This window comes from Mauremys mutica, chromosome 10, assembly GCF_020497125.1.
Source record: "Mauremys mutica isolate MM-2020 ecotype Southern chromosome 10, ASM2049712v1, whole genome shotgun sequence".
Lineage (NCBI taxonomy): Eukaryota > Metazoa > Chordata > Testudines > Geoemydidae > Mauremys > Mauremys mutica.
Genome location: NC_059081.1, coordinates 8468478 through 8493848, shown reverse-complemented (window position 1 = coordinate 8493848; position 25371 = coordinate 8468478). Strand labels below are relative to the sequence as shown.

Here is a 25371-nt window from a genome sequence, read left to right as displayed (position 1 = left end):
AAATGGGAAACCTTTGAAAGGACAGGTCAGTTCTATCATAGGGCTTGATCCTGCTCCCACTCACGTCAACGTGAGCTACTGAGTACTCAGCACTTTTGAAAATCAGCCCAATTATTTAGGTGGCTAAATACGCACTTGGGGTCCTTATCTTGTGCTGTGTTTTAAAAATCTTGGCCAGTATGAATAGAACAGTGTTTCTCAAACTGGGGTCGCCGCTTGTGTAGGGAAAGCCTCTGGCGGGCCAGGCCGGTTTGTTTACCTGCCCCAGCCGCAGGTCCGGCCAATCGCGGCTCCCACTGGCCACTGGAGCCGCTGCAGGCCAGTGGGAGCCGCTGGAAGCCGGACCTGCGGATGGGGCAGGTAAACAAACCAGCCTGGCCCGCTAGGGGCTTTCCCTATACAAGCGGCGACCCCAGTTTGAGAAACACTGGAATAGAGTGATGCAGTAAACAGGGAAGCTTTTAGAATGTGGAGTTTGAGGTTTCCCCTGGTTGATTTTCAAGCTCCAGCCTAACCTAACTATATGGGACTCTGTTGAGAAATAAAATTGAGAGTGACTGTGGAGTGGGATTTCTGACCTCATGTCCAGATACCCACAAAACCTTTGCAGCATTTAAAATTAGATGGTGTAAAATCCCCATCACACACCTATGTCTCACTCAGAAACAAAACCCCAAACATCACATTTGCCTAAAGGTCATTGCCCAGATAAAGAAATTACAAGGGTTTTAATTATTAATCTTTCAAGATCAAAAATTCCCTTCAGCACAGCACAGTGGGTTGCACTGAAGGTGTTCAGGGGGAAATTTATCAGAGGCCAGTGAGCTGAATTTTGTAAGCATAGTAATACAGGCTCATTTCCACTCCCATTGAAATCAATGGCAAAAGTCCCAGCCTCCTTCAAAGATCAGACCTTGCTAAGTTTACTCCTGTGAGTCAGCCACGTAACTAAGGAAGGCAGGATTCAGCCTGTAAATAGCTGTCAATGCCTAACAGTGCTGAAAAGCCTCTGAAATAATTCTGTTCATACAATGCATTGTATGTTTTCGGGGATGTGAGTGGATTTCTTGATTTAAGACTAGGGATATTTGCATGAAAACAGCATCTATCTTACTTAAGAGTTCACCTGCTCCTGCACCTGCTCATGATTATTCCTCATCTGAGATCATATTATAGAGAGGAAGGATGATCCAGTTGTTAGAGTGTTAGCCTGGGACTTGGGAGATCTGGATACAATTCCCTGCTCTGCCACAGACTCCCTGTGTGACCTTGGGCAAGTCACTTAGCCTCTCTGTGCCTCAGTTCTCCTTCTGTAAAACAAGGATATCCGCACTTTTCTACCTCACACGGGTGTTGTAAGGATAATTACATTATAGATTGTGTGGTGCTCAGATACCACACTAATGAGAACCACATAAAGCAACAAAAATAGAGCACAATTCCCTACCTGTGCTATGGAATCTAGAGTGGCCCAAGACCTGACAAATCATCTAATTCTTTCCCTGCCTGTGGAAGATTTTTTGTTCGCTACTGCAGTCACTAGCGTTTTGACCTGCCAAGCAATGGGTATCCCTACACATTCCTTGAAGACAGAGCGGAGCAAATAATTCACAAAATTATTTACCTGAGGAATTCTACCTCCTTTTCTGCTCACGGGCAGATTGCGATTCCTCTTCATTAGTCGTATTTATTTGACAAATTCCTACAATTTGATCAGCAAATGTTTTGCTGCATGTATTTAAAATGTTGGTTTTGTACATCCCAGGGAATGGATTCTGTTGCCTTAACCAGGTGAGCCCACAGGCACTCCTGACATGAGGACCCTCAAATGGAAATTTTAAATTCATAAGATAAACCATTCATTGCAAATTGCTGAGCGTCAACGGAAGATGCTGGTACAGAGATGGCACTCATCAATCACCACCCAATAGGCCGGGTCTAGATTCCCTTCAGTCATAGAAGCAGGGGACATATTCTGACCCAAGGAACTCAGAATCATAGAACTCAGAGATGGAAAAGACCTAGAGGGCCATTTAAGTCCATTCTCCTCACAGGGCAGTTTTGTACACATTCCTGTTTCAGCCAAATACCCCTAGTTAAAATAACAGAGAAAGAGAAATACAGATGATGATCCATCCGCACTGCAGAACACATTTGAGAGAGCGAGAGAGACTTTCAGCATTGTCTATGAAACGCTGTTGAGTCTTTCCAGAAATGTACTCTCCCTTCCTGCTATGTACCCTACTCTAATTCCAGTTTAAAAGCTTTTTGATTCAGAGGAAAATGGATAACAGGATTTAGAAACAGATACAAATAGTAAAATTAGGGCTTTGTACAGTCCCATAGCTACAGTGGATGGGATTGTCCAAACACAGGCTCTACTAATCCACCAAGAAAATGCCCTTAAAACCTGTTCAGAGTCAGGCTTAATCTCATAAAATCCAGGAAATTCAGGGATAAGCCTGGATATCTGGACTGATGTTCTATCCTCAGTTCACCTTAGTGGGCCAATGCTGATTAATTCATTCATTAATTCCCTGTTATGCCTGCATTGAAATATCAACAATCAGATTTTATAGGAAGAGCAGAGATTATTTTTCTTTTCTAGTTGGGGTAGGGTCACTCAGTATCATTAGCCCCTTTTCCTGGTAATGGTTTATCGCCCTATACAGTAGTTCCTTTCAGATCTCTAAATCTAGCAAGCAGCCGCCTTGTTAGTGTTTGGATAAGAGATCTCTAGGGAAACTCCAAGCTATTACAGGAGGTGAGGCTGGTTATCAATAGGTGGCAGCCTGTCCCCTGCATCAGTATTGAGCTAATGTCCCAGTGTAAAACAACCATCACCTTGTGCTTCTAGGACTTCCAGAGCCAAAAGCATAAGACTAAGGCCCATGTTCCTAAAGGTATTTAGGCACCAGATTTCCATGGAGGTAAGGCACCTAAATACCTTTAAAAATCTGACCCTAGATCCCCTAGTTAGAAGCTGCAGATCAGGCACAAGAAACACATACAGAGCCATGAGTTGGACCAGCCTGGTGTTATTAGAGGGCACTGTGCGACTAGAGTTGCCATCTTTTGGACGAAACATTAACCCGCTTCTATCTAATTTAGGTACTTATACAACCCCCGCCCCCAGTACCATAGTATCTGAGTGGCTCACAACCTGTAATGCATTTATCTTCACCACCGCCCCTGGAGGTTACCATTATCCCTATTTCACAGATGGTACAAATTGGCACAGAGAAACTATGTGACTTGAGCCATGGTCCCACAGGAAGTCTTTGACAAAACAAGGAATTGAGTCCAGGTCTCCAAAGTCTCAGGCTACTGCCCTAACCACTGGACCATCCTTCTTATCTTCTGGTAATTGAAGTTCCTAGGGTACTTTACAAGCAGCACAGCTTAGTAACCCCAGCGTCTTGGCCAAATTCCCGTTTGGGTGAGTACATTCTACTTGGCGGCGGTTTCAAATGGGTATAGTGGCTCTTACTTCTAGTTATAAACTATTTTGCAGTGCAGCTGTTTCATCCTGGTGATGACTGCACTTCAGTGAGTGAAGGGACCTGATGGGCAAAATAAAGTAGGTCCCAGCAACATTAGAAACCCCATCTCCATCTCTGAACCACCAAGACAACTGCATTCCTCTGAGAGACACAAAACCCAGATGTGCAGACACACAAGTGCCGATCACAAAGCCCAGGACAAAGTAGACCAGAGCTAAGCACAAAGCATTCTCAGTCAAGAGGATCTGCCTGTGGAATGACCTTCCAGCAGAGATTAGATCAATCCACTATCTGACCATGCTTAGAAACCTGCAGAACCTTCCTAGTTGATAAAGCTTTTCCACCATAACCAAGATGATACTCACAGCATCAACCATTCCCTTCTCTTCATCCCCAGAATAAACAAAACAAAAAAACCCAACAGCAAATGCAGCCCAAGCAGAGCTTTCTATAACCTGAGAAGGGAGAGGCACCAAAGAGCTTGCTACTGCCAACCTACAGTGATGAGCAGCAGTACAAAACCTCAAGAAAGATAAGACTCATACTACTAATATCCAGATTCATCACTGGTGAAATGGGCACAATTCTACTGAAATCAGTAGAGTTGCACCAGCATACATCAGCTGTGAATTGAGCCCATAGCTCTTAAACTGCGTAAAGCACTTCAGAAAGAAAGGTGCTATATTTAGGAACCATAGTATTGCTGTGTAGATATTTTCATAACCCCTAATTATGTGTGTGTGGGGGGGATTGCAAGATCTTTAGTATTAACTGGATTGGATACATATATAATTAGATAATGTTTCAACACGTAGACTCTTGACACTAGAGGCTTTATCAGCTCTTTCTACCTTCATGATCTGTTTTGCTTTGATTTTAAAGCCGTTTCTGTCAATCATGGCAAGATTTACTCAGAGCACCTATGGCCACTGTACACACTAGCGTAAAATGTACAAGTAACACACTTGTTACTTTGTGTTCAAATCATCCTTATTACTACCAGAAAGAGAACTTTACGTTGTTATACAACAATAATAAAAGCAATCAACACATTCTAGGTGGTTACTGATGAGACAAAAGCAACTGATCAGACAAGGTCCCTGCCTAAAATGCTTATAGACTAAAGCCCTCCCACCACAAGGCCTCCATGGGTTCATGTCTGCAGGTGGGAAAGGGTACAGATGGGGACTTCCTTCCCCAAACTCCCAGAGCACAGGTTACTGCTCTTGCATTTTCTCTCTCTCTCTGCAGAATGGAAGACCCCTGGACCAAAGGCACCAGCTCCTGCAGAAGTGGGATTAGGCAGAAGTGCTGAGCCATGGGTCCTTTGAATAGATGCCCCTTCTTTCCTGTAGATCACCAAGATGCACAAGTATCTTAGAAGATCTGTGGATTTATGGAAGATGTTCCTTAAGGTGCCAGTGGCTGGATGTATCAGGCCCTAAAACAAACTAGAGTTGGCTAATGACAAACAAAAGTGGAGGGATTGCCTGTGGGAGGGGCAAAGGGAGAATATTTCCTTTTTTGTCAAAAATTCCATATATCACCAAAGTTAGAAAAAAATATTCAATCAATTTTCTTAACTCATTTTTAAAAACCATGCAACTCTAGGATTTGCATTTCATTTCTTTGTGTTCCTGAAGTGATTAGTCCGTATTACTATCAATTGCCTGCAAAATAAAGATTTTGTTATTTTACTCTTGTGCATCCTTTCCTACTCGGAGATAACCAAATGGATTTAATTGCCAGATTCTGATTTTATAAAGCATTTGTGAACCCAGTCTTCTCATGCCAATTTCTAGCCCAATGAGAATTTTCAAGACAGGAGTATGGGTATAAGCACCCCAAAACAGGAGTTAAAAATAGAAAGAGATAAGCATGTTGCTATAGTGAAATGATACAGCTATCCCAATAGTCTTGTAAACAAACCGCTCACAATGATATTATGGCATAACTCATAATACCCAATGCCATGAAGATATTACAGAATAGACCAACAGCAGCTATCACTGGAGATGTAGATATAAAGGAACATAATACAAGGAATCCTAGTGCTGACTGATTTAAAATAGGGTTCTTGCCTTCAAGCCAATGGGATAAATTCACACCTGGTTTAACTGGGTGCCACTCAATTGAGGATAATGGAGCTGCAGCCTCTGAAACTGCCTGATAACATTATGGTCCTTGTTCTCCAATATCTTGCACCTTGTGCAGTCATGTACAATTGTACAAAACAGGTGTAAAATGCCTGCATGCCATGCCAGTCACATCCCCCTCCCAGCCACATGACCTGCACACATCAATAATTGCAGGATTGCTGCATGGTGGCCACTGCTTGTGCGCAGCTTACAGAGGGAAGGTAGGTGCAGGGAAGAAAAAAAATGGCACATTTTCACCAGCAACTGGCAAAGCACTACAAAATCCAGTCTGGACAGTTAAAAACCAGCCAGGTGGCAACCTTACCAGCATCCCCTGGCACAGGAAATATGACTGGGTGAGAGGTGGTGAGGCCAGAGCACCGTTGTATTCTGGATATTCTCAGTCATTGCAACAGCCCCTTGGGATCATAGGCACCTAGAGAATATACGACAACCTTGAGGTTGCTCTACCCCATCCTAGAGACTAAACCTGACTCATCTCCAAATGAGGGATAAGCAAAGTGGTTTGCCTTCCTCTTTGGGTGCTGAGCTGCCTAGAGCTCAGCCACACCTGAAAATTCATCCCATTGCCTTCTCTTTAGCTATTTTATGGACACCTACACATTTTATATCTGGTCACAGGGGAGTACTCAAGAGTCAAGAAATGCCAAAGAAAGGGTTAGGTGGACAACTTTCACTCTGCCCCCTTGAGCAAGACCTAGTATAATATTGTCACTGAAGAGAAGATCATACGATGGCTACCACAGAATACTGTGGAAGCAGGGAAAGAATTAATAAGGATTTTCCCTGCTTCCACAATACAATATACTTAGTTCTTATAGAGAATCATATACTCTTCAAGGTACTGTCTCTATAAACATTAGCTAATTTATATATATGTGTGTGTGTGTGTGTGTTTACATACACAAACGCCATCTAAAACAGCTGAAGTGAAGATCAAGCAAAATACACAAACCCACACCCATCTAAAACACAAACACAGATTCTCATGAGTCATTAATAACCACCTCATAAATTACAGGGTTTTACAAAATATCGTTACTGGAGATGATTCACTCCAGTGGACCTGAAATGCACATACATAACTCCCATTAGTAGTGATAAGAGTTGTTTGCTTGCCTTCACATGAGACTGGAATCCCCAGGCCTGGATTTACAGAAATGCTGAGTGCCCACAGCCCCGCTCAACTAGAGTCAGGGGAGCTCTGGGTGCACGGCACCTCTGAAAAAATCCAATCCAAAGATTAGCTGGGGAGGACTAAAACATGGTTACAGTATGCAGTCTGAGCACTTTGTGGGGGGGCGGGGGCTGCTGAGGAGCTCTTCATGGCATAAGGGGGTCAAGAATCCATTTCTACCTCCATACCACAGGGATGTGAGAGCCACCCTCTGGGCTGCAGGTAACACTTATGATTCCTGAATCACTGCTCCTGGAAGGAATGACTAGTTGAGCTATGCAGCTTAAGCACCACTGTCCCTTACACCATTCCTCCCATGTTGCCCCACCAGTCTCAAGACTCTCCCTTCCCCCATACCTGAGCTGGGAGATAACGAGCCCCTGAGGCGATCAGTTTCTTGGCACTAAGTGAACACAGTCTTAACTGCCCTGATTCCATGCTCAGCGTAACCACCGCTCCCTGAAATGATTAGCACATGCCCACAGATACCAAAGAAACAAAACTCACAGGCAATGTGCTCAAACCTGCACTCTCTTCTTAGGAAAAATGCTCACAGGATGCAGGATTGGGCTCATCTGACTGATGTAAGTTCTACACAAGGTGCTGCCTTCCTTAGACATATGTATAAGTTTGCTCTTCTGCAGTGTCTTCTTTTCCCTCTAATAAATTAGTCACCTTCATAGCACTTTCTATCACATTTTGCTGCAATATGGTATTGGACAATTCTCCTCAAAACCAGAAAATAAAACCTAGGAGCAAACATAACAGGGGCCAGGCCTACTTACCAGCTAGAAGGAAGCAAGGAATGTGCAGCCAGCAGCAGCTAATTACAAAATGGCCATTTTAGGGCTGCAGCTGCCTCATCCTGCCAGATTTAAAAAGCCTGTCCCTCAAAAAGGCATGCTGGGAAAATGAGGGAATTCCTACAGTAAGAAGAGGCAGTGGGGACCGGACGGTTGCTAAGAAAAGTTTTGCATCGGTGTATCTTACTGTGGCACTACAGTTTATAAGTATTTATAAAGCCTGCCTGTGAAGCATATATGGGTTATAGATGTATTTTTACATTACATTGTTTCAATTGGGGTTGGATTGTGCAAGGTGTGAAGCAACCTGAACTTCTGCGAAGTGCTCAGCACCTTGCAGGAGTAAGCCCTTAATTGGGAGATGCAGCATGCTCCAGGCCACATGGAATGGGACTGAAACTTTGAAGCTCTGGGCTGTTGTCCCAGATCTTCTGCTAGCCTGTGTGAGCCAAAAGAAGTCACATCGCCTCTCTGTGCACCAGTTTCCCTTTCTACCTGTCGTCTGTGTTTATGTATTTAGACTGTAAAGATTTCAGGGCAGGGATGGTCTCTTACCATGTGTATGTGCAGTGCCTAGCACAATGGGGCCCTGATCTCTGTTGGACCCTGTTGGCACTACCATGATACAAATACTTCATAAAAACAGCAGTACCCTAATCCTGCATGGATAGACCCCTGTACTCCCACTGAGCTCATTGCAGGAGTCAACCCTACAACGACAAAGCACACACGCCTACCACCAGTCACTAAGGCCCAGACCATGAAAAGTATTTAGGTGCCTAACTCCCATTGTACAGGTCACACTGGGCCCCGTGCCACTGCATCTTTACTGCTAATTTTAGCTATGCCAGCTAGATTAAAGCTAGCACAGCTATGCTTACTAGAGCTGCTATCGCAACTCCAATTCCACTGGAGATTTAGCCTTAGTCTATGAATTGGATCGATGTTTTGCCTTTAAATTTTGAGTGGTGGAGGGAAATATAGACAACAAAACACAGGATTTTGATGGCACCACAGAGTTCTCGGCCACTGCTGCTTGTGTTTGCCATACCACTGTAAAACTTTAGCTCATCACTTTGCAAAGGAAAGCCCAGTGACAACTGGGTACATTCAAAGAAGGTTCTTGCTGGATAGAAGTGGCGAAACCAGAAGAAAATAAGAAATATGTAAGACTGAGCCTGCAAGCCCTCTGCACACAGACCTTCTATTGAAGACAACAGGAGTTCTGTGCATGTGATCAGGCTTTAGATTTGATACTGAAAAAAACCAGGCTACAGCTCATGTTTCACAAAGATTTTAAAATATGGCATGTTACACAGAGTGGTTATGTAGGTCCAAGTAATCACACCAATTATGTAAATTGATATAATCGTGGTAATTACTGACATACACAACAGTTAACTAAAAGTTATTCCAAAAGCTACACTGGAAGACCATGATAGAGCCTAATTCAGTTTTCACCTATGCTGGCACAACTCAGGAATAACTCCACTGAAATCAATGGAGTTACACCGATGTAAGAGTGGTTGCTACAATTGTGAGAGACCAGGGAAATCCATCATTTGAACAGAGATCTTGACCACTCAAGATAATTAGAGAGACTGTGGTACTTTGCACAAGAGGTGGGTGCTATTTCCTGGCCAAACACCAAGGCACGTAAGTAAATTGCTCCTGTATATTCAACCTTCACTTATTAGTTCTAAACTGATGTGTAATGTTGTTGTACTCTGTTAAGAAGTTACCGATTGCAATCCGAAAGGTGGATGCATTTTAATGGTGGACAGAGTATATATATATAGAGAGAGAGAGAATGAGAATCTGTGCTTACTTGCACTACAGTGGAGTTCTGGGTGTTCAACTTGAGAGTGGAGTTACTCCAAGCTGACATCAACATTATTGAGACCAGTAACGGTTCTCAGAGAAAAATCTTTTGCTCTGTGAAAGAATCTTGAAATGTTTTGTAAAGTGCTTCACAATCTTTTGAGCAGAAAGTCACTGTCCAAATTTAAGTTATTATTAAGAATAATAAATTCATTAAGCATAAAGGCTAGGAGTTTCAAAGGACCACAGAGGAGTTGGGCACCTTACTTGCTTTGGCATCTTTGCAAAATCCAAGCCTAAATCCTCAGTACTTAGGCACAACTGTGCTTTTTTTTTTTTACTAATATTATAGATCTGTAGCCAGGTGTGGCAAAGTATATGAAGTTTAACTTTTGCTTTTCATGATCTGTCTGTACTGATTTTCATCTTCATGTTATTGCTGTGTGAACAGACCATGCAGCAAATACATTGTTAATTTCCATTGCTGACTTCTCCTCTCTCACAAGTGACAAAGCGAAGAGTCTTGGATGATTTCTGAGCAGTTATCTATTACTAGTGGAAATGCCCAGTGTGCAAAGTCGATCCATCGTGTGTTCTGCTGATGCACCACATAGTGACATGGCTTTCACAGAATGTTCATTAACACCAGTGGGAGTTCCATGGAGGGAACTTAGTTTTTACTTCTGTTAGAATATTTTAAATGATGAAGGAGCGTGGATTTCCAGCTCCAGCACCTCACTGCACCGGCAGTTTAGTTAGCATTTACAGGGCCTAAGTCAAAGCCCACTGAAGTCAATGTGAAAGGCTCCCATTGATTTCAGTTGGCTTTGGATCTGGCCCGCTGTGCACTTTTGCAAACATTAACTAATCTTCACAACACCTGCTGTGACCTGCAACCTTTGCAACACCTGCAGGTAAGTGCTATTCCCATGTTACAGCGAGGGCAATCTGAAGCAAAAAAGTGAAGACCAACATTTCCAAAAGTGGCCTCTCATTTTGGGTGCCTCTTTTTCTGGGTGTTCAACTTGAGATACCTGGGGCCTGCTGTTGAGAGGCACTGAGCCCCTACAACTCCAGCACCTCTGAAAACTAAGCCCATAGTGCCTCCAATTGGCACTCGAAATCAGAGCCCACTTTTGAAAATGTGGGTCTAAGTGATCCCTGGGCTGGGTCATTGTCAGAGCCAAGATTAGATCTCATGATTTATTAGGCCCCAGCTTTGTGCTAAGACCAATAACTCATTCCACACCTAAGAGCAAAAGAAAGATATTGGGTACAATGTTAAAAAGTGCTTACGTGATTTAGGAGCCCAAATCTTATTTTCAAAAGTGACCTAGGCCCAGACCCTCAAAGGTACAGAGGTGCTTAACTCCCACTGATGTCAATTTAGATGCCTAAATAGCTTTGAGGATCTGGGCCCAAGTCATTTTTGTATGCCTTCATTATAGAACCTGCTTGCTTAACAACTGACTTTTGAGCATCCCTTAAATGGTGCTTGAAGACAGATTTCACAGCATTCAATTAAACACATGAACTGAAAATACTTCTCTGACAACTGGTCAGGTGCCTGTAAAGCTGGAAAAGCATAATCTATGATTTTCAGGCCAGGACTGGGGCCTGACACCAGACTTTGCTGCGGTGAGCAATGTTAATACAGTCTAGGGTTGCCAAACCTCCAGGATTGTCCTGGAGTCTCCAGGAATTAAAGGTTAATCTTTAATTAAAGATTATGTCATGTGAGGAAACCTCCAGGAATACGTCCAACCAAAATTGGCAGCCCTTATACTAGTCTCATGCTCCATTTTACCCACCCTCCTCACCCTTAATCCTGAGTTGTAAATTATATGTAACCAGGCTCCCCAGGAGGTGACATGCATAAAACCTCATCCAGTTTTCAATCTTTTTATTTACTTAATCTGTACACAAATGCAAAATACTTCAACAGCAAACCTAAGTGAAACTTGTTTGGTTTTAAATTACTATGGAACAGAACCTAAAAGGAACTTTATTAAATAAACATAAAAAATGGATTTAAAGGATGTACATATTGTAATGTATTCTACAACAGTTGTTTTTTCACTATACGTTCCATGTGCGTACGGTATAGAAAAGACATTGACTAGAACAAACAGAATCCATTTTGTACCCTGAAAGAATCGGTAGGCCATGTGAAGGATTGCTCAGTACAACTACATGATATATGATGGCTTTGCCATCTCATAAAAATTATAACTAATATGTTGGCCTCTTTGGTTCCAAAATTTATGTATAATACATTTAAATGTATTCATTTTTGCTGCTATAAAAATAACTTTTTCAAATGGCAGGTTTTTTTGACTAATCATGCAACTAAATCAGTGCAAACATTAAAAGCAATCATTCGCTTTAAAAAAGAAGCAAAAGATTTAATTTCAAGTATAAAAAATATAAAAAAGTCATATCATAAGTCCAGTTTTGTCTAGTATGGGTCAACACTTTAAATTGCATAGCTCATGCGGCACCTGTTTACCTAGATAGTGAGCAAAGATAAGTGCACTATCAAGTACCACTTTTCAAGGCATTGAAATCTGCAAGTGCTATAATATGTGCATTCAAGCAGTTTGCAAGTGCTATGCTGTATCTTTATTTTCTGATCTTTATGGCCATTCTTGACACTTCCTGGTAAAGAAATTGAAAGCACTCTCCTCCTTTCCAAGACTTGTTAAAATGTTCTTCACCTGTTATTAAATGCACAGCATTTTTCAGAATGTCTCCACCACATTACTGTAATTCCTTTTAGGGTTCATTGGTTTAGTTGTGGTAGCATTTGTTTTTGTTTGTTTGTTTTTCTCCCACATTACATGTCCTTGCGGAGTCTCCTGCTGAAACACACAGATTGCAACTCTGATATTTTGTTCTTAGAACAGTGAGATGCTAATGGTCAGCACAATCCAGATATGACAGAAAAGCCCCTTTTCAATGGCACAACAGATATAGCCGTCCATGGATTTCTAGCAGTCAGTTAAAGCATCAAATAATGCCAACCAAACGTGATTTAGAAGAATACAGTCTCAGAATTACAGTAGCTGCTTATGTGTCTCTCTCCCTCTCTCATGTTATCATATGATATTCCTTACTGGAAGTGCTGTTGGAAGATAAGGATATGTGTGGTGTTTATATTAGGAGATTTTTAAATTAAGAGGAAGTGATCACCTGCATAGGCAGGTGGACTGCGGCTTCCCTTTGGACCTAAGAGGTGATGGTCTTTTTTTAAGTTTGGTGATTTTGACACCTGCGTGCAAGAATATATTATGTTCTCTCTTTTTTGTATGAGCACAAAGAGCTCATTTCAGTCTGACTTCCCAGGCAGGTGGGGAAACAGCTGCTTACCCATTCACTTGTACTGGCAGGCATTTTAGTTATGTTGTCACTGGTGACTGACTTCCTGTTACTTGTATTGTGTGTGTGTATGTGTGTGTGGGTGTGTATGTGTGGGTGTGTATAAAGTATTTCATAGCATTAGTTTATAAGTGGTAGAATATTTAAATGTCCAAGATCCACAAATAGTCACTGTCCTGACACCGATGTGAAACTTTTTTTTGGCCAGACTTTTCCACAGTGACTTAACACCAATGCCTGGATACACAGTGAAACTTCCTCCAATACCATCTAGCACGGGAATGTTCTCTCTCTCCCCCCGGAAACACACCTTAAATCAAGCACAACCACATTCTTCCACAATCATATTGGGAACATCCCTTTTCACAATGTTGTATTCATCATCAAAGTACAGCATTGACATTGTGCTAAGTTTGGTTGGAATGCAACAGGAGTTCACGGTGCCTGGGTTCAGCCCTCGCATGCGGTACTGATTCACTACCGCAGTGTGAAAAGAGGAAGCTGATCCTGGGACTCCAGCCAAGTAGGCTGGGCAGCTCCCTTCACAGTAATTCCCATAGTAACCTGATGGCGCTATGATCCAGTCATTCCACCCAATGAGTCTAAAGTCAATGTAAAACTGTTGCCTGCAACATAGATTGGTCCTGCCATCACACTCCAGGCCTCTTTTCCGGATCCTGTGTTTGTTATCAGCTAATCGGGCTTGCACCACTAAAAAAGGCCGGTGGGATTCCTCCCCAGGGTCCACATAAATTGGCAGCACTGAATACTCTTCACAGCCCTCACATTGAACATCCAGGTTCAGTCTCCTTTCTCCTTTCTCAAACAGAGCCTGGATCGCCTCTGTCATGGGAAACGTGTGCCAACCACTTCTTTTGAGATCAACTTTCTTTTCAACCACATTCCACTTGTTGCTAGTGTCCAGGTCTTGGAAATAGACTTTGACTCTTACTTTTCGCCTGCTGCCTTTCTCTAAGACATACGGAAGCAGCTTCAAATAAAGCCACAGGCTGGCTTGAACGACAAACAAGTTCTGGTTCCCTTCATTTGAGATGAAGAAATAGAGGCGGACTCTAGATGAGGCCAGATCATCTGCAAGAGAAGGAGAAATCAGCAACATTAAGTCAAGAAGAAAATATACTATTTGAACAATTGTGGATTCAGAAACAATGCTAGAACATAACTGATCAAAATTGCTGGGAGAATTTATTAGCCAGGAATAATGCACTGAATTAAAGATCCAGAATTTGTACGAGAAATACATTAAAAAGTGACTTCCCAGAGCAAACCTGGCTATAGCTGAATATGTCAGATAGCAGAAAGCAACACAAATTCTTTAGAGCCAGAGAGATTTCAAGCAGGGTGTCAGAATACCCTGAAAAGTACAGCATTTGTATCTTAATATCTACTAATTAGTTCAGGAAAAGGTTCAGCTTTCAGATACCTTTTGGTTTTTATAGGAAAGGCTTTTTAGCAACCAGTGAAGCTTCAGTGACTAATGAAGGATTTTGTTACAATTTTCTCATATGCTAATCTTACTTAACAGATAGCATCCAAAACACCGGGGAAAGTGTTCTCAAAAGCATGTCCACTTGTACAAAGGGTTAAACTAATCTATATCTACTCTTCTTAAGTAGCAGGGTATCGCCCATCAGATTTTGATCTCTGCCTTTCCCCCACCCCATAAATTCTACAAAGAGGTCAAAATGAAGCAGCCGTGGTCATAGTAATATCCTTCTGGTCTTAATGTATTTCTTAATGTCAGAATTAAATGAGTGAAACTATCACTGATATTCCACCCAATGTCTAGCTGTAATACATTATTTGCAACCAAAAGAATTAACTGCATGAAAGGTACCAGAACTACTTGTACCTGCTGGAATTATGTACTACAAGCATCACACAGCTATGCTTTAGGTGATAAATGTCCAGTCTAGACTTTTTAGCATGCCTTTAACCCACGTGTTCTAATTACATTCTTCTGATTGCTATTTAAAATTATAGGATTAACAGGTATTTCTTGCATCCGACGAAGTGGGTATTCACCCACGAAAGCTCATGCTGCAAAACGTCTGTTAGTCTATAAGGTGCCACAGGACTCTTTGCTGCTTTTACAGATCCAGACTAACATGGCTACCCCTCTGATACTTGACAGTTATTTCTAATCTGTTACAATCTGATTTCTTTCTGCATATTGCCAAACACAGATTTTTATCCCTTTCGGTTGCCCAGGAACCTTTGTTCTTTTTGTCCACTTATATATCTTTCAAGGGTTTTGTATAGTCAGAGTCTTAGTGTGTCACCCCAGATCCCTTCAAAATATGTCTGGTAGGCCCAGGCAGTGCATATAATGTTTCTGGTACCTTATCATGTTTGCTGTGTCTATGTACGTTTTATATAAAACAGATTTGGAAGGTGTTGCAAAAATAAGTGATTATCAATTGAGTACTGAATAAAACTGCAACCCCAGCAGTGATGTCATAGCATTAGACTTTTAAGAAAATGGTAAAAAGAATAAACGGCAATAAAAATCAATGCTAAAAAAATCCTCTTACATGTCAACACAACTTTTCTATAAACTGTGATCACAGTGAAAGGAAATCAACAGCACAGTGTCATTAGATCAGTACATATGGCATAAGAGCACCTAAGAGATACATATTCATAAGTAATATATAGACCTATAAATATTTATGTGAATATAAACAGACAAGCATGTATCTATCTCATTTATACACAACAGATACTATAAATGTATATGCTTTTGATAGGTAGTTGGGTAGATGCAGTAGATGGATGGGCAGTATACATACGAATAGATTTTGTAGATGGGTGGGTAATCAGACACCCCAGACAGATAGAAATAAATTTAGTGATACAGCAGATTGTTGGAGGGATTGAGGGATACAGCAGAAAGACAGGCATGTACCTATGGTAGATTGACAATATAGATGGATATGCAAAGGACATAGATCTAGTGGATGAATGGAAGGATGGATGGATGGATACTGCAGGGTAGATAGACAGATACAGCGAATGGATCAGATGGATGAACAGGTGCAATGGCTGGATGAATAGGACTGATATGGTTGATGGACAGGTATTGGGGGTGGGTGGTTGGATGGATGGATACAGTGCACATGTGGATGGATGGATGAACGGACGGACAGCCAGAGCAGATGGACAAACGTACATAAAAGGTGGAACATAGTAGAAGATGGATAGATTAAGTGGAAAGATCAGTAAAGTATGTGGATGGATGAATACACTAGGTGGCTGGCTGGATAGGGAACATGGGTGCAGGTGAAGTATGGATAGATGGGGTGGGTAGGTAGATGGATGGGTGCAGTAAATGTGTACAGTGGATCGATGGATACACTGGAAGGATGCAACAGAGGAGGCTGAAGGACATACAGAGACGAGATAGTGGAACAGACAGGGCTGTAAGGCATGTGAATGGTGGATGGATGGATGGATGGAGCAGAGGACGTGAATGCATTTGCAGTGGGGCTGGAGAGTGTGGGTGAATGGATAAGTATAGCAAAGGGGATGGAGGATATGACGGTTAGATGGGTAAAGTGGATGTGGTGACTGGATGGATTGGTGTAGCAGAGGAATTAGAGGGTATAGAGAGACGGATGGAGTGGATAAGTGAGGGTTGCAGAGATTGTTGAAGGACAAGTGGAAACGGATGGGTGGATGGATGAATCTGTGCGTCAGGCAGAGGTGATGGATGGGTGACTGGGTATAGCAGAGGGGGTTGGATGGCATGAGCAGAAGAATGGCTGTAAAAGAGGAGGTGGAGAAATGGAGGTAGCAGAGGGGGTTGAATGGCATGTACGTAGAGGAAAAGAGGATGTATAGATGGATGGAATTACTTGGCAGGGGGTGGATGCAATGGTGTGGCAGAGGGGTGGATAGCATGGGGCGGGCAGATGGAATATTGTAACAGATGGGTGGATGGCATGGGATGGGCAGATGGTGTGGTGTAGCAGAGGGTGGATGTCACGGGGCATGTGGATGGCATAGGGTGGGTGAGTAGAATGATGTAGCAGAGGAATGGATGGCATGGGGTGGGCAGATGGATGAAGAGGGATGGGTAGACAGATGGATGTATGGATGGACTGATGGCTGAAGCAGAGGGGTGGCTGTCATGGGATGAATGAATCGGTGAAGAAGAGGGGTGGCAGGCATGGGATGGATGGAAGAATAGGTGAAGCAAAGGTGTGGGTGGACGGATGGATGGATGTGGGAAGCAGAGAGGTGGATGGACAAATGGATGGATGGATGGATGAAGTAGAGGAGTGTCTGGCATGAGGGAAATGGATGGATGGACAGATGGGTGAAACAGAGGGGTGGCTGGGATGGGATGGACAAATGGATGGGTGAAGCAGACAAGAGGATGCATGGATGGCCAAAGCTTAGGGTGGCTGGCCTTGGATGGGTGTATAGATGGACAGATGGGTGAAGCACAGGAGTGACTGTCATGGGATGGATAGATGGAGCAGAGGGGTGGATGGACAGATGGGTGAAATAAAGGAGTGGCTGGCCTGGGGTGGATAGGCAGATGAAGTGGAGGGGTGACTGGGATGGATGGAGAGATGGATGGGTGAGGCAGAGGGCTGGCTGGCATGGTGTGGATGGACAGATCAGTGAGGCAGAGGAGTGACTGGGTGTGGATGGACAGATGGGTGGGTGAAGTGGCGGGGTGACTGGCATGGAGTGGATGGATCGTTGGACAAGTGTGTGAAGAAGAGGGATGTCTGGAATGGATAGATGGATGAACAGAAGGATGGGCGCCTAGGTGAAGCAGAAGGGTGGTTGAGTAGGTGACACAGAGAGGTGGCTGGCATGGGGTGGACAGATGGGTGGGTGAAGCAGAAGGGTGGCTGGGATAGGGTGACTGGCATGGGGTGGATGGATGACTGGATGGGTGAGTGAAGTGGAAGGGGGGGCTGGCATGGGATGGATAGATGAGTAAGGCAGAGGGGTGGCTGGGTGGGACGGATGGGTAGGTGACACCGAATGGTGACTGGCATGTGGTGGATGGACAGATGGGTGGGTGATGCAGAGGGGTGGCTGGTGTGAGATGGTTGGATGGATAGGTGGGTGGGTGGGACGGACAAACAGGTGGATGACACAGAGGGGTGGCTGGGATGTATGGACAGGTGGGTGGGTGATGCAGAGGGGTGGCTGGCCTGGGGTGGATGGATGTACAGGTGGTTGAAGCAGAGTGGTGGCTGGCATAGGGTGGATGGACAGAAAGGGGTGACACTGAGGGGTGGCTGAGATGGATGCCCAGGGGTATGGGGTGGCTGGGTGGACTGATGGATGGATGGTTGATGCAAAGGGGTGGTTGGCATTTTGAGGACAAATGGAAGGGGGATGACATGGTGGTAGGGCTGAGAGAGATGGCTGGGGGATGGACTGACAGATGGGTGGGTGACACAGGGTGAATGGATGGAAGGGGGTGACAAAGAGGGGTGGCTGGGATGGAGAATATGGATGGAAGGGGGTGAAGCAGAGGGGTGACTGGCATGGGGAAGATGGATGGAAGGGGCGTGGGAGGGGGTAACTGGGACAAGATGGACGGATGGAAGGGGGTTGATGCAGAGGGGAGGCTGAGATGGATGGCCAGAGGGCAGGGTGAGATGAGATGTCTGGGATGGACTAACAGACACCTGGGTGACACAGAGAGGTGGCTGGGATGGATGATCAGGTGATTGGATAGGGTGGCTGGGATGGACCCATGGACAAATGGAAGGGGGTTGACATGGAGGGGTGGCTGGGACAGGGAGGTTGGATGGAAGAGGGTAATGTGGAGGGGTAGCTGGGACGGATGGACAGGGGGGTGGGATGGGGTGGTTGACATAGGGTGGAGAGGTGGCTGGGACAGATGGCCAGGGGTCGGATGGGGTGGCTGGCATGGAGAGGACAGGTGGAAGGGGATAATGTGGAGGGGTGGCTGGGACGAATGGCCAGCAGGGTGGGATGAGGTGGTTGACACAGGGTGGACGGCTGGAAGGGGTAACGCAGACGGGTGGCTGAGACAGATGGCCAGGGGGACGGGGTGGCTGGCACAGGGTGGACAGTTGGAAGACGTTGATGCAGAGGGGCTGGGACGGATGGCTGGGACGGGGGATGGGACAGGGCAGATGGGTGGCAGGGGGTAATGCGGAAAGGTGGCTGGGACGGATGGCCTGGGGGACAGGGTGGCTGGCACAGGGCGAATGGGTGGAAGGGGGTGACATGGAGGGGTTGGGACAGATGTCCAGGGGTGGGATGGGGCAGTTGGCATGGGGCGGACGGATGGAAGGGGTGATGCAGAGAGGTGGCTGGGATGGATGGCTGGGGGTGGGATTGGGTGGCCGGCACGTGGTGGACGAATGGAAGGGGGTGACGCAGAAGAGTGGCTGCGGGGGATGGGATGGGGTGGCTGGCACAGGGTGGACAGGTGGAAGGGCGTAATGCAGTGGGGTGGCTGGGACGGATGGCTGGGAGGATGGTGTGGCTGAGACGGATGTCCAGGGGGACAGGGTGGCTGGCACAGGGCAGATGGGTGTAAGGGAGTAATGCAGGGGGTTGGCTGAGACAGATGACTGGGGGGATGGGGTGGCTGAGACAGATGGCCAGGGGATGGGGTGGCTGGCACAGTGCGGATGGGCGTAAGGGGGTAATGCAGGCGGTTGGCTGAGATGGATGGCCAAGGGGACGGGGTGGCTGGCACAGGGCAGACGGGGGGGAAGTGGGTAATGCAGAGGAACGGGGTGCCTGGGACGGACCGACGGCCGGGTGGGTGAGGTGGAGGGGTTGGGGGAATGTGGAGGGGTGGCTGGGATGGATGGCCAGGGGGACGAGGTGGCTGGGTGTAAGGGGGTAATGCAGGGGGCTGGCTGAGATGGATGGCCAGGGGGACGAGGTGGTGGGTGTAAGGGGGTAAAGCAGGGGGTGGATGGTCGGGGGGGGGACGGGGTGGGGTGGCTGGGACGGATGGCTGGGGGGACGGGATGGCTGAGATGGATGGCCAGGGAGACGAGATGGCTGGGTGTAAGGGAGTAATGCAAGGGGTGGCTGACATGGATGGTGGGGGGGATGGGGTGGCTGGCACAGGGCAGACGGGTGGAAGTGAGTAACTCAGGGCCACGGGGTGCCAGGGACGGACTGGCAGCTGGGTGGGTGAGTCAGAGGGGTCAGGGGAACGTGGCAGGGTGGCTGGGACGGATGGCTGGGGGGACAGGGTGGCTGAGACAGATGGCCAGGGGATGGGGTGGCTGGATGAGGCGGAGGGGTCGGGGGAACGCGGTGCCCACCTGTCTCGGCGAAGCTGATGATCTCGGACACTTGCTCGTGCAGCGGGGGCCCGCCGCTCGCCTGCCCGTCCAGGCTGGGGATCTCCACCCGGCCGTCCTCCCGCACCCTGCCGGCGTGCAGCTTGCGCAGCGCCGTGACCATGGCCGCCTTGGGCACGGCGTGGGTGATGTTGGGCCGGTCCCGCAGCTGAAGCCGGCTCAGGATGTGCCGCTTCACCGCCTCCAGGAAATCCCCGTCCACCTTGCCCGGCTCCTCGGGCCGCCGGAAGCCGCAGGACGTGCAGGTGTCCGGGGGGGCGCCCCCCGCGGGGAATGGCGGCGTCGGGGAGCCCCCGGCGCCCACCGCCAACCAGCAAACCACCAACGCGGCCAGGACCCCGCTCCAAGCCGCCCCGTCCATGGCGGGCAGCGGGCGCTGGGGCGGCGGGCAGAGCTGGGGGCCGTCCCGATCCGCTGCAGGGAGCCCGGCTCAGTCCCGGCCGCCGGCAGCTCCGCTCAGGTCGCTCCCCTGCAGCAGCGCCCGGGGCAGGGGGGCGGGGGCAGCCAAGCTGGGGGGGGGTGGCAGCGCCACTAGGGGGGCGGGAGCCAAACTGGGGGGCAGCGGAGCTAGAGGCGGGGCGCCAAGGTCTAAAGTAGGGGCAGCAGGCTGGGAGAGGGGGTGCAGGGAGAGCCCGGTCTGGGCGGAGCAGGCTGGGGGGGAGGAGGTACCAGGGGAGCCCAGCTGGGGACTGGAGGTGCCAGGGGAGCCCGCTTAGGGGGCAGCAGGCTGGGGATAGAAGGTGCCAGGGGAGCCCAGCTGGGGACAGGAGATGCCAGGGGAGCCCGGTTAGGGGGCAGCAGGCTGGGGGGGAGGAGGTGCCAGGGAAGCCCAGCTGGGGACAGGAGATGCCAGGGGAGCCCGGTTAGGGGGCAGCAGGCTGGGGATAGAAGGTGCCAGGGGAGCCCAGCTGGGGACTGGAGGTACCAGGGGAGCCCGGGTAGGGGGCAGCAGGCTGTGGGAGGAGGTGCCAGGGGAGCCCAGCTGGGGACAGGAGGTGCCAGGGGAGCCCGCTTAGGGGGCAGCAGGCTGGGGGGCGCGGTGCCAGGGGAGCCCGGTTAGGGGGAAGAAGCAGCAGGCAGGTTGCAGGGGGCACCGGGAGAGGAGGAGGGAGGGAGGCTGTAGGGGACAGCAGCCACCCCCGTGGGGCGGGGGAGCAGACGGAGCAACTCCCGCAGCCGGCTCACTGCGCAGCGGACATCCCCAGGGCGAGCCGAGCCGAGCCGTGCGGCTGCCTGGCCCTTCGCGCAGGCTCTCAGCTCTCCAGGTCCCGCCGAGCCGGGGGCGAGCTCTCAGTCTGGCGTCATCGGGGCTGAGCGGGGAGAGGGACCCGGCCGGGTTACGTGCAATCCAGCTGATACCCGGCGGGAAGGAAACCCAGGCTGGTGCCCCACACCCCGCCCGGCAAAGCCACGCCAGGGGCGCTGGGTGCAGGGCGGCTCCGCTCGGTCCTCTCGCTGGGCAGCTCCCCTGCAGCCAGCTCACGGGAGCGGGGCACCAGATCCGCACATGCAACCGCTTCCCCGCCTGCTGTCGGCCCGGCTGGGCTCTAGCGTCCTGCCAGGCTGCGCTTCCCTCGGGGAACCGAACGGGAGCCGAGCAAAGCCCGGGCTCAGAGCTGCGCCTCTGCTCGCTGGTCCGGCCGCCTCTGCCGCGTCCTCATGGTCAGCGCGGCTCCCCCGCCGCGGGTCACGCTCCGGCTCCGGCTCCGCGTGCGCTCGCGCTCCGCCTGGCCCGGGGGCTGGAGGGCTTTTAACGCGCCTGTCGGTCCGGCTCCGAGCCGCAGCCTGCGGGGGGTGGGGGAAAGGCTTGCTGGGGGGGGGAAGCGGCTCGCGCCTCACTTATCTGCCGCTGGTCTCCGCCTGCTCACCCCCCCCCCCGCCCCGCAAAATCACGACATTGGGCCACTTTCTACTGAAACTTTTATACAGGAGTGAAAACCACGTGGGGACTTCAGCGTACACCAGGGACGCCATAGGCTCCTCGCTCGTGAGCAGATTAAGCCTCCGGGCCCCTAGGCTAGTGCAGCCACTTCCTGATGCGGAAATATGCGCTAGGCCGGTCCTTTACCACCCCCGCCCCCCAGGCCCGCCACTTTCATATGCCTTTAAAGCAATGCCCCCCCCCCGGGCCAGTTTGCTGCAATTCCCCCCCCCCCCATACACCCCCACCCCCTCAGGAGCTAGGAGGGTCTGAGCCTGAGGCGCTTCTCCCTTTAAAACACGGACGGAGTTGCGGGAAGTTTGCGGGCGGGGGTAAAGCCGAAGCTCTGCGCTCTTGGCCCACGAACTTGCGGAGACGAGCCGGACGCGCTGGGACCCCGCAGCACTGCGGGTGGTGTCACGCAGGCAGCGCTCCAGGGGCCGGCGGCCGGCGATAAGGGGGACCCCGGGCGGGCAGGTGACAGGCAGGCAGCGCTGCTGAGGCTCCGGCGGGAGCTCGGGGGGGATAACGGCAGCCTGGTCCCCTAACCCTGCTCAGCTCCTCGGAGAGAGCCCTGCGCCGCCTGCGGCAGCCGCCCGCCTCCCCTCGCCCTCCCCCTGCTAGGGCTGCGCTCTAGGGACGTGCTCAGGGAACCCCCCGGCTTAGGTCTCCGCCCGGTGTCCTGGGGAGCAGGACGGGGACCGCTCTCGCTGCAATGAAGAGAGACTCCCCGCCAACTCTCAGCACCGGACACGAACCCGGGTCCCACTAGCTGGGGGCGAGGGGGGTGCACAGGGCGGCTGGGCGGAGACTAGAAGCAGAGGGTCTCTCCTCCGGCTCAGCAAAGGGGACCCACCAAGCGGCATATCACACAGCAACAGGCGCTCCACGGGACCCGGCACCAAGCCGAGCGCACGCACACGACTGTTAACCACCTGCCGCGTCCACACAGCGAAACAAGCCCAGCCCTCGCTCGCCAGCCCAAAGCCCGTGCGAATAACCCACCACACACTCTGCCCGCCATCCTCACCGACATACGCTCCCCCGGCACGTAGAGAGGCCGGCACGCTGCACCCACTCACAGCCACACAACGCCCCCCACCACCACCACCACACACACACACACAGGCGCACGGCACACAACCCCCCGGGAAAAACAACACAACAGACACCCTGAGTGCACACCGCCAGCAGGGCACACCAGAGCTACGCTCCCACCCAGCACCCCGCCCCACGGCACAGCTCCACACCTGGGTAACACACCACCCAGCAGTCACACCCCGCACCCGCGCGCGCCGCGCCACACCACCCCGCTGGCCTTGGGCGGGGCGATCCTAGCGCCTCCGCCGAGGGCTCACCTGTGGCGGACAGGGCAGGTGCTTCCCCCGCGCTGGCTGCTGCCCGGCGGGTTTCACGCCGTGCCAGGGCGGGGTGAAGGCTGGTGGAGCAGGTGAAAGCGGCGCGGCTGGGCACAGGCACCTCCCGTGTGTAGGGCAGGCGGCAGCCTCCGGCGTGGGAAGGCTGGGGAAAGGGCGCCGCCTGTCGCTCGCGGCTGGAAACGGGCCAGCTGGCCCAAGGCAGCTTTCTGCTTAGCAGCTTTGTGACGGTGTCTCAGGTTGCATCAAGGGGACAGAGGGTGACGAGGAGGATGATAAATAATAGCACCCAGTAAGTGTTACATTTCAGTTAATTAGTGTCTTGCTTGTAGCTCATCCTTCACTCGGCCAATTAGCGCTGTTGAGCTAAAGGGCTCAAAACAATTATTTTTCTAGATGAAGAAACTGAAATACAGAGGAGGGGAGGGGAGGCAAGGGTCCCCCTCCCCCCATGTCCAGACGTGGTCTCTCAATGTGGGTGATCAATTTGAGACACCTGGGGCCTATACAGGGGGGAGCCTCTTGCAAGCCTGCCCCGTGGTGGGGAAGAATCCATCTAACATTTAAAGGCTGGGGAGTAGCAGCACACCCCAGAGCAGAATTTTTTCTTCACCAAAGGAGCTTTGTTGTCATTTTGCCAGCGATACAAGAAATGCCAGGTATGTGTCATGAGGTAATTGGGTCAAGTGTAGTTGCCCTCCCTGTTACAATCTGGGCTAATCTCTGCCCAGCACTGAATTTGCTCAGTTGACACAAACATATTGGATCACATCTGAACACCATACTCATTGCCAGGGGATGGATGTTGGGGCTCTCAGAGCGCTGTTACATATTACTGCATGGACAGCTAACCCCTGCAGCAGGTTCTAATCTAGTTAATGACTGCAAACCATTTGTTTTAATTCTATAGTCTGTTTCTGGGGGATTTGGGAATATTTTGCTCAACATGTTCTTAAATATTAACAAAATTAATAACGTGATGATCTCCTTTGCCATTCATATTACAAATACAAATGTTAATGTTTTAGTCCACATTTTTTTTTAATACGTGGACTGGCAAAATACTGACCTACTACAGACAATGCTTTAGACTATAAGGAGGTTGGGTAGTCTTTTTTCATTAAAGAGAGAGCTGATCAGGAATTTTTCAAGTCAACTCTTTTTTCAAAATGCCATTTAATCAAAACTGACATTTTTCAGGGAAATATATCCATTCTGACAACATTTTTAGCCAGCATGTCTTTCGCATCTACAGTGGAATTTCTGGTCAGAGAGGCTCATCCCACCCCAGTGGTTTTGGCTCTCACCTGAATTGTGGGAGATCTAGATTCAAGTCCCTGCTCCCTGATTGATTCAGAGCACTTAGGTCTCCCACATTTCAGGCAAATGCCCTAACCACTCGGTCTGAGTCTCTCTCAGCTTTGAATAAATAATTATATATCAAGTAGGCCAGAGAAAGTCCCAGATTTGGAGCAGGGATTTGAACTCAGGTCTCTCACATGAATGCCTTAACCACTGGGCTACTGCCTATTCTAGATTCTTGCTTTGTTTGTTTGAAAAACATTTGGAAATGTCTGTAGTTCCAATACAGAACAAAAACAAATGTCAAAACTGCAACATTTTTCACAAAGTGGAATTCTTGTTTGTCAGCCAGCCCTAGATTCAAGCACAGCACTGGGACACAGGAGAGTTGACTGCATGATTCTGACACAGGTTTCTTGTGTGACCTTGGGCAAGTCACTTAAACTCTTTGTGCCTCAGTTTCCTATTTGTAAAAGGGGAATAACAAAACTTCCTGTGTATATCTTGAGTATGCCGGGCAGGAACTGTTTACTATGTACAATGCACAATAGTGCCATAACTGGGGCTGGTTGGTGGGTCCAT

The 25371-nt window shown here is 48.8% G+C and overlaps 1 protein-coding gene and 1 long non-coding RNA gene across 3 annotated transcripts in view; one reads left to right on the top strand and one right to left on the bottom strand.

Moving 5' to 3' along the window:
- Positions 1–11351: 11351 nt before the first annotated feature.
- On the bottom strand, positions 11352–21161 carry INHBB (inhibin subunit beta B). Its single transcript, XM_045032041.1, has 2 exons — positions 20152–21161; positions 11352–13933 (listed from the first exon to the last, which is right to left on the bottom strand). Exons 1-2 carry the CDS (start codon positions 20549–20551, stop codon positions 13158–13160), a joined length of 1176 nt encoding a protein of 391 aa, XP_044887976.1. The 5' UTR covers positions 20552–21161; the 3' UTR covers positions 11352–13157.
- Positions 21162–23844: 2683 nt separating this feature from the next.
- Positions 23845–25371, top strand: part of LOC123378369 — a 30877-nt gene continuing 29350 nt past the window's right edge. For both annotated transcript variants that reach the window (XR_006582572.1, XR_006582571.1), the window contains exon 1: positions 23845–24146. This is a non-coding gene — a long non-coding RNA (uncharacterized LOC123378369). The remainder of the gene's footprint in view (positions 24147–25371) is intronic.

Excerpts from the sequence above, each read along its gene's own strand:
- INHBB (XM_045032041.1), bottom strand. The coding sequence starts at position 20,551 with ATGGACGGGGCGGCTTGGAGCGGGGTCCTGGCCGCGTTGGTGGTTTGC. Across the intron at positions 13,934-20,151 it reads CATCAGCTTCGCCGAGACAG|ATGATCTGGCCTCATCTAGA; the intron begins GTGGGCACCGCG and ends CTTCTCTTGCAG.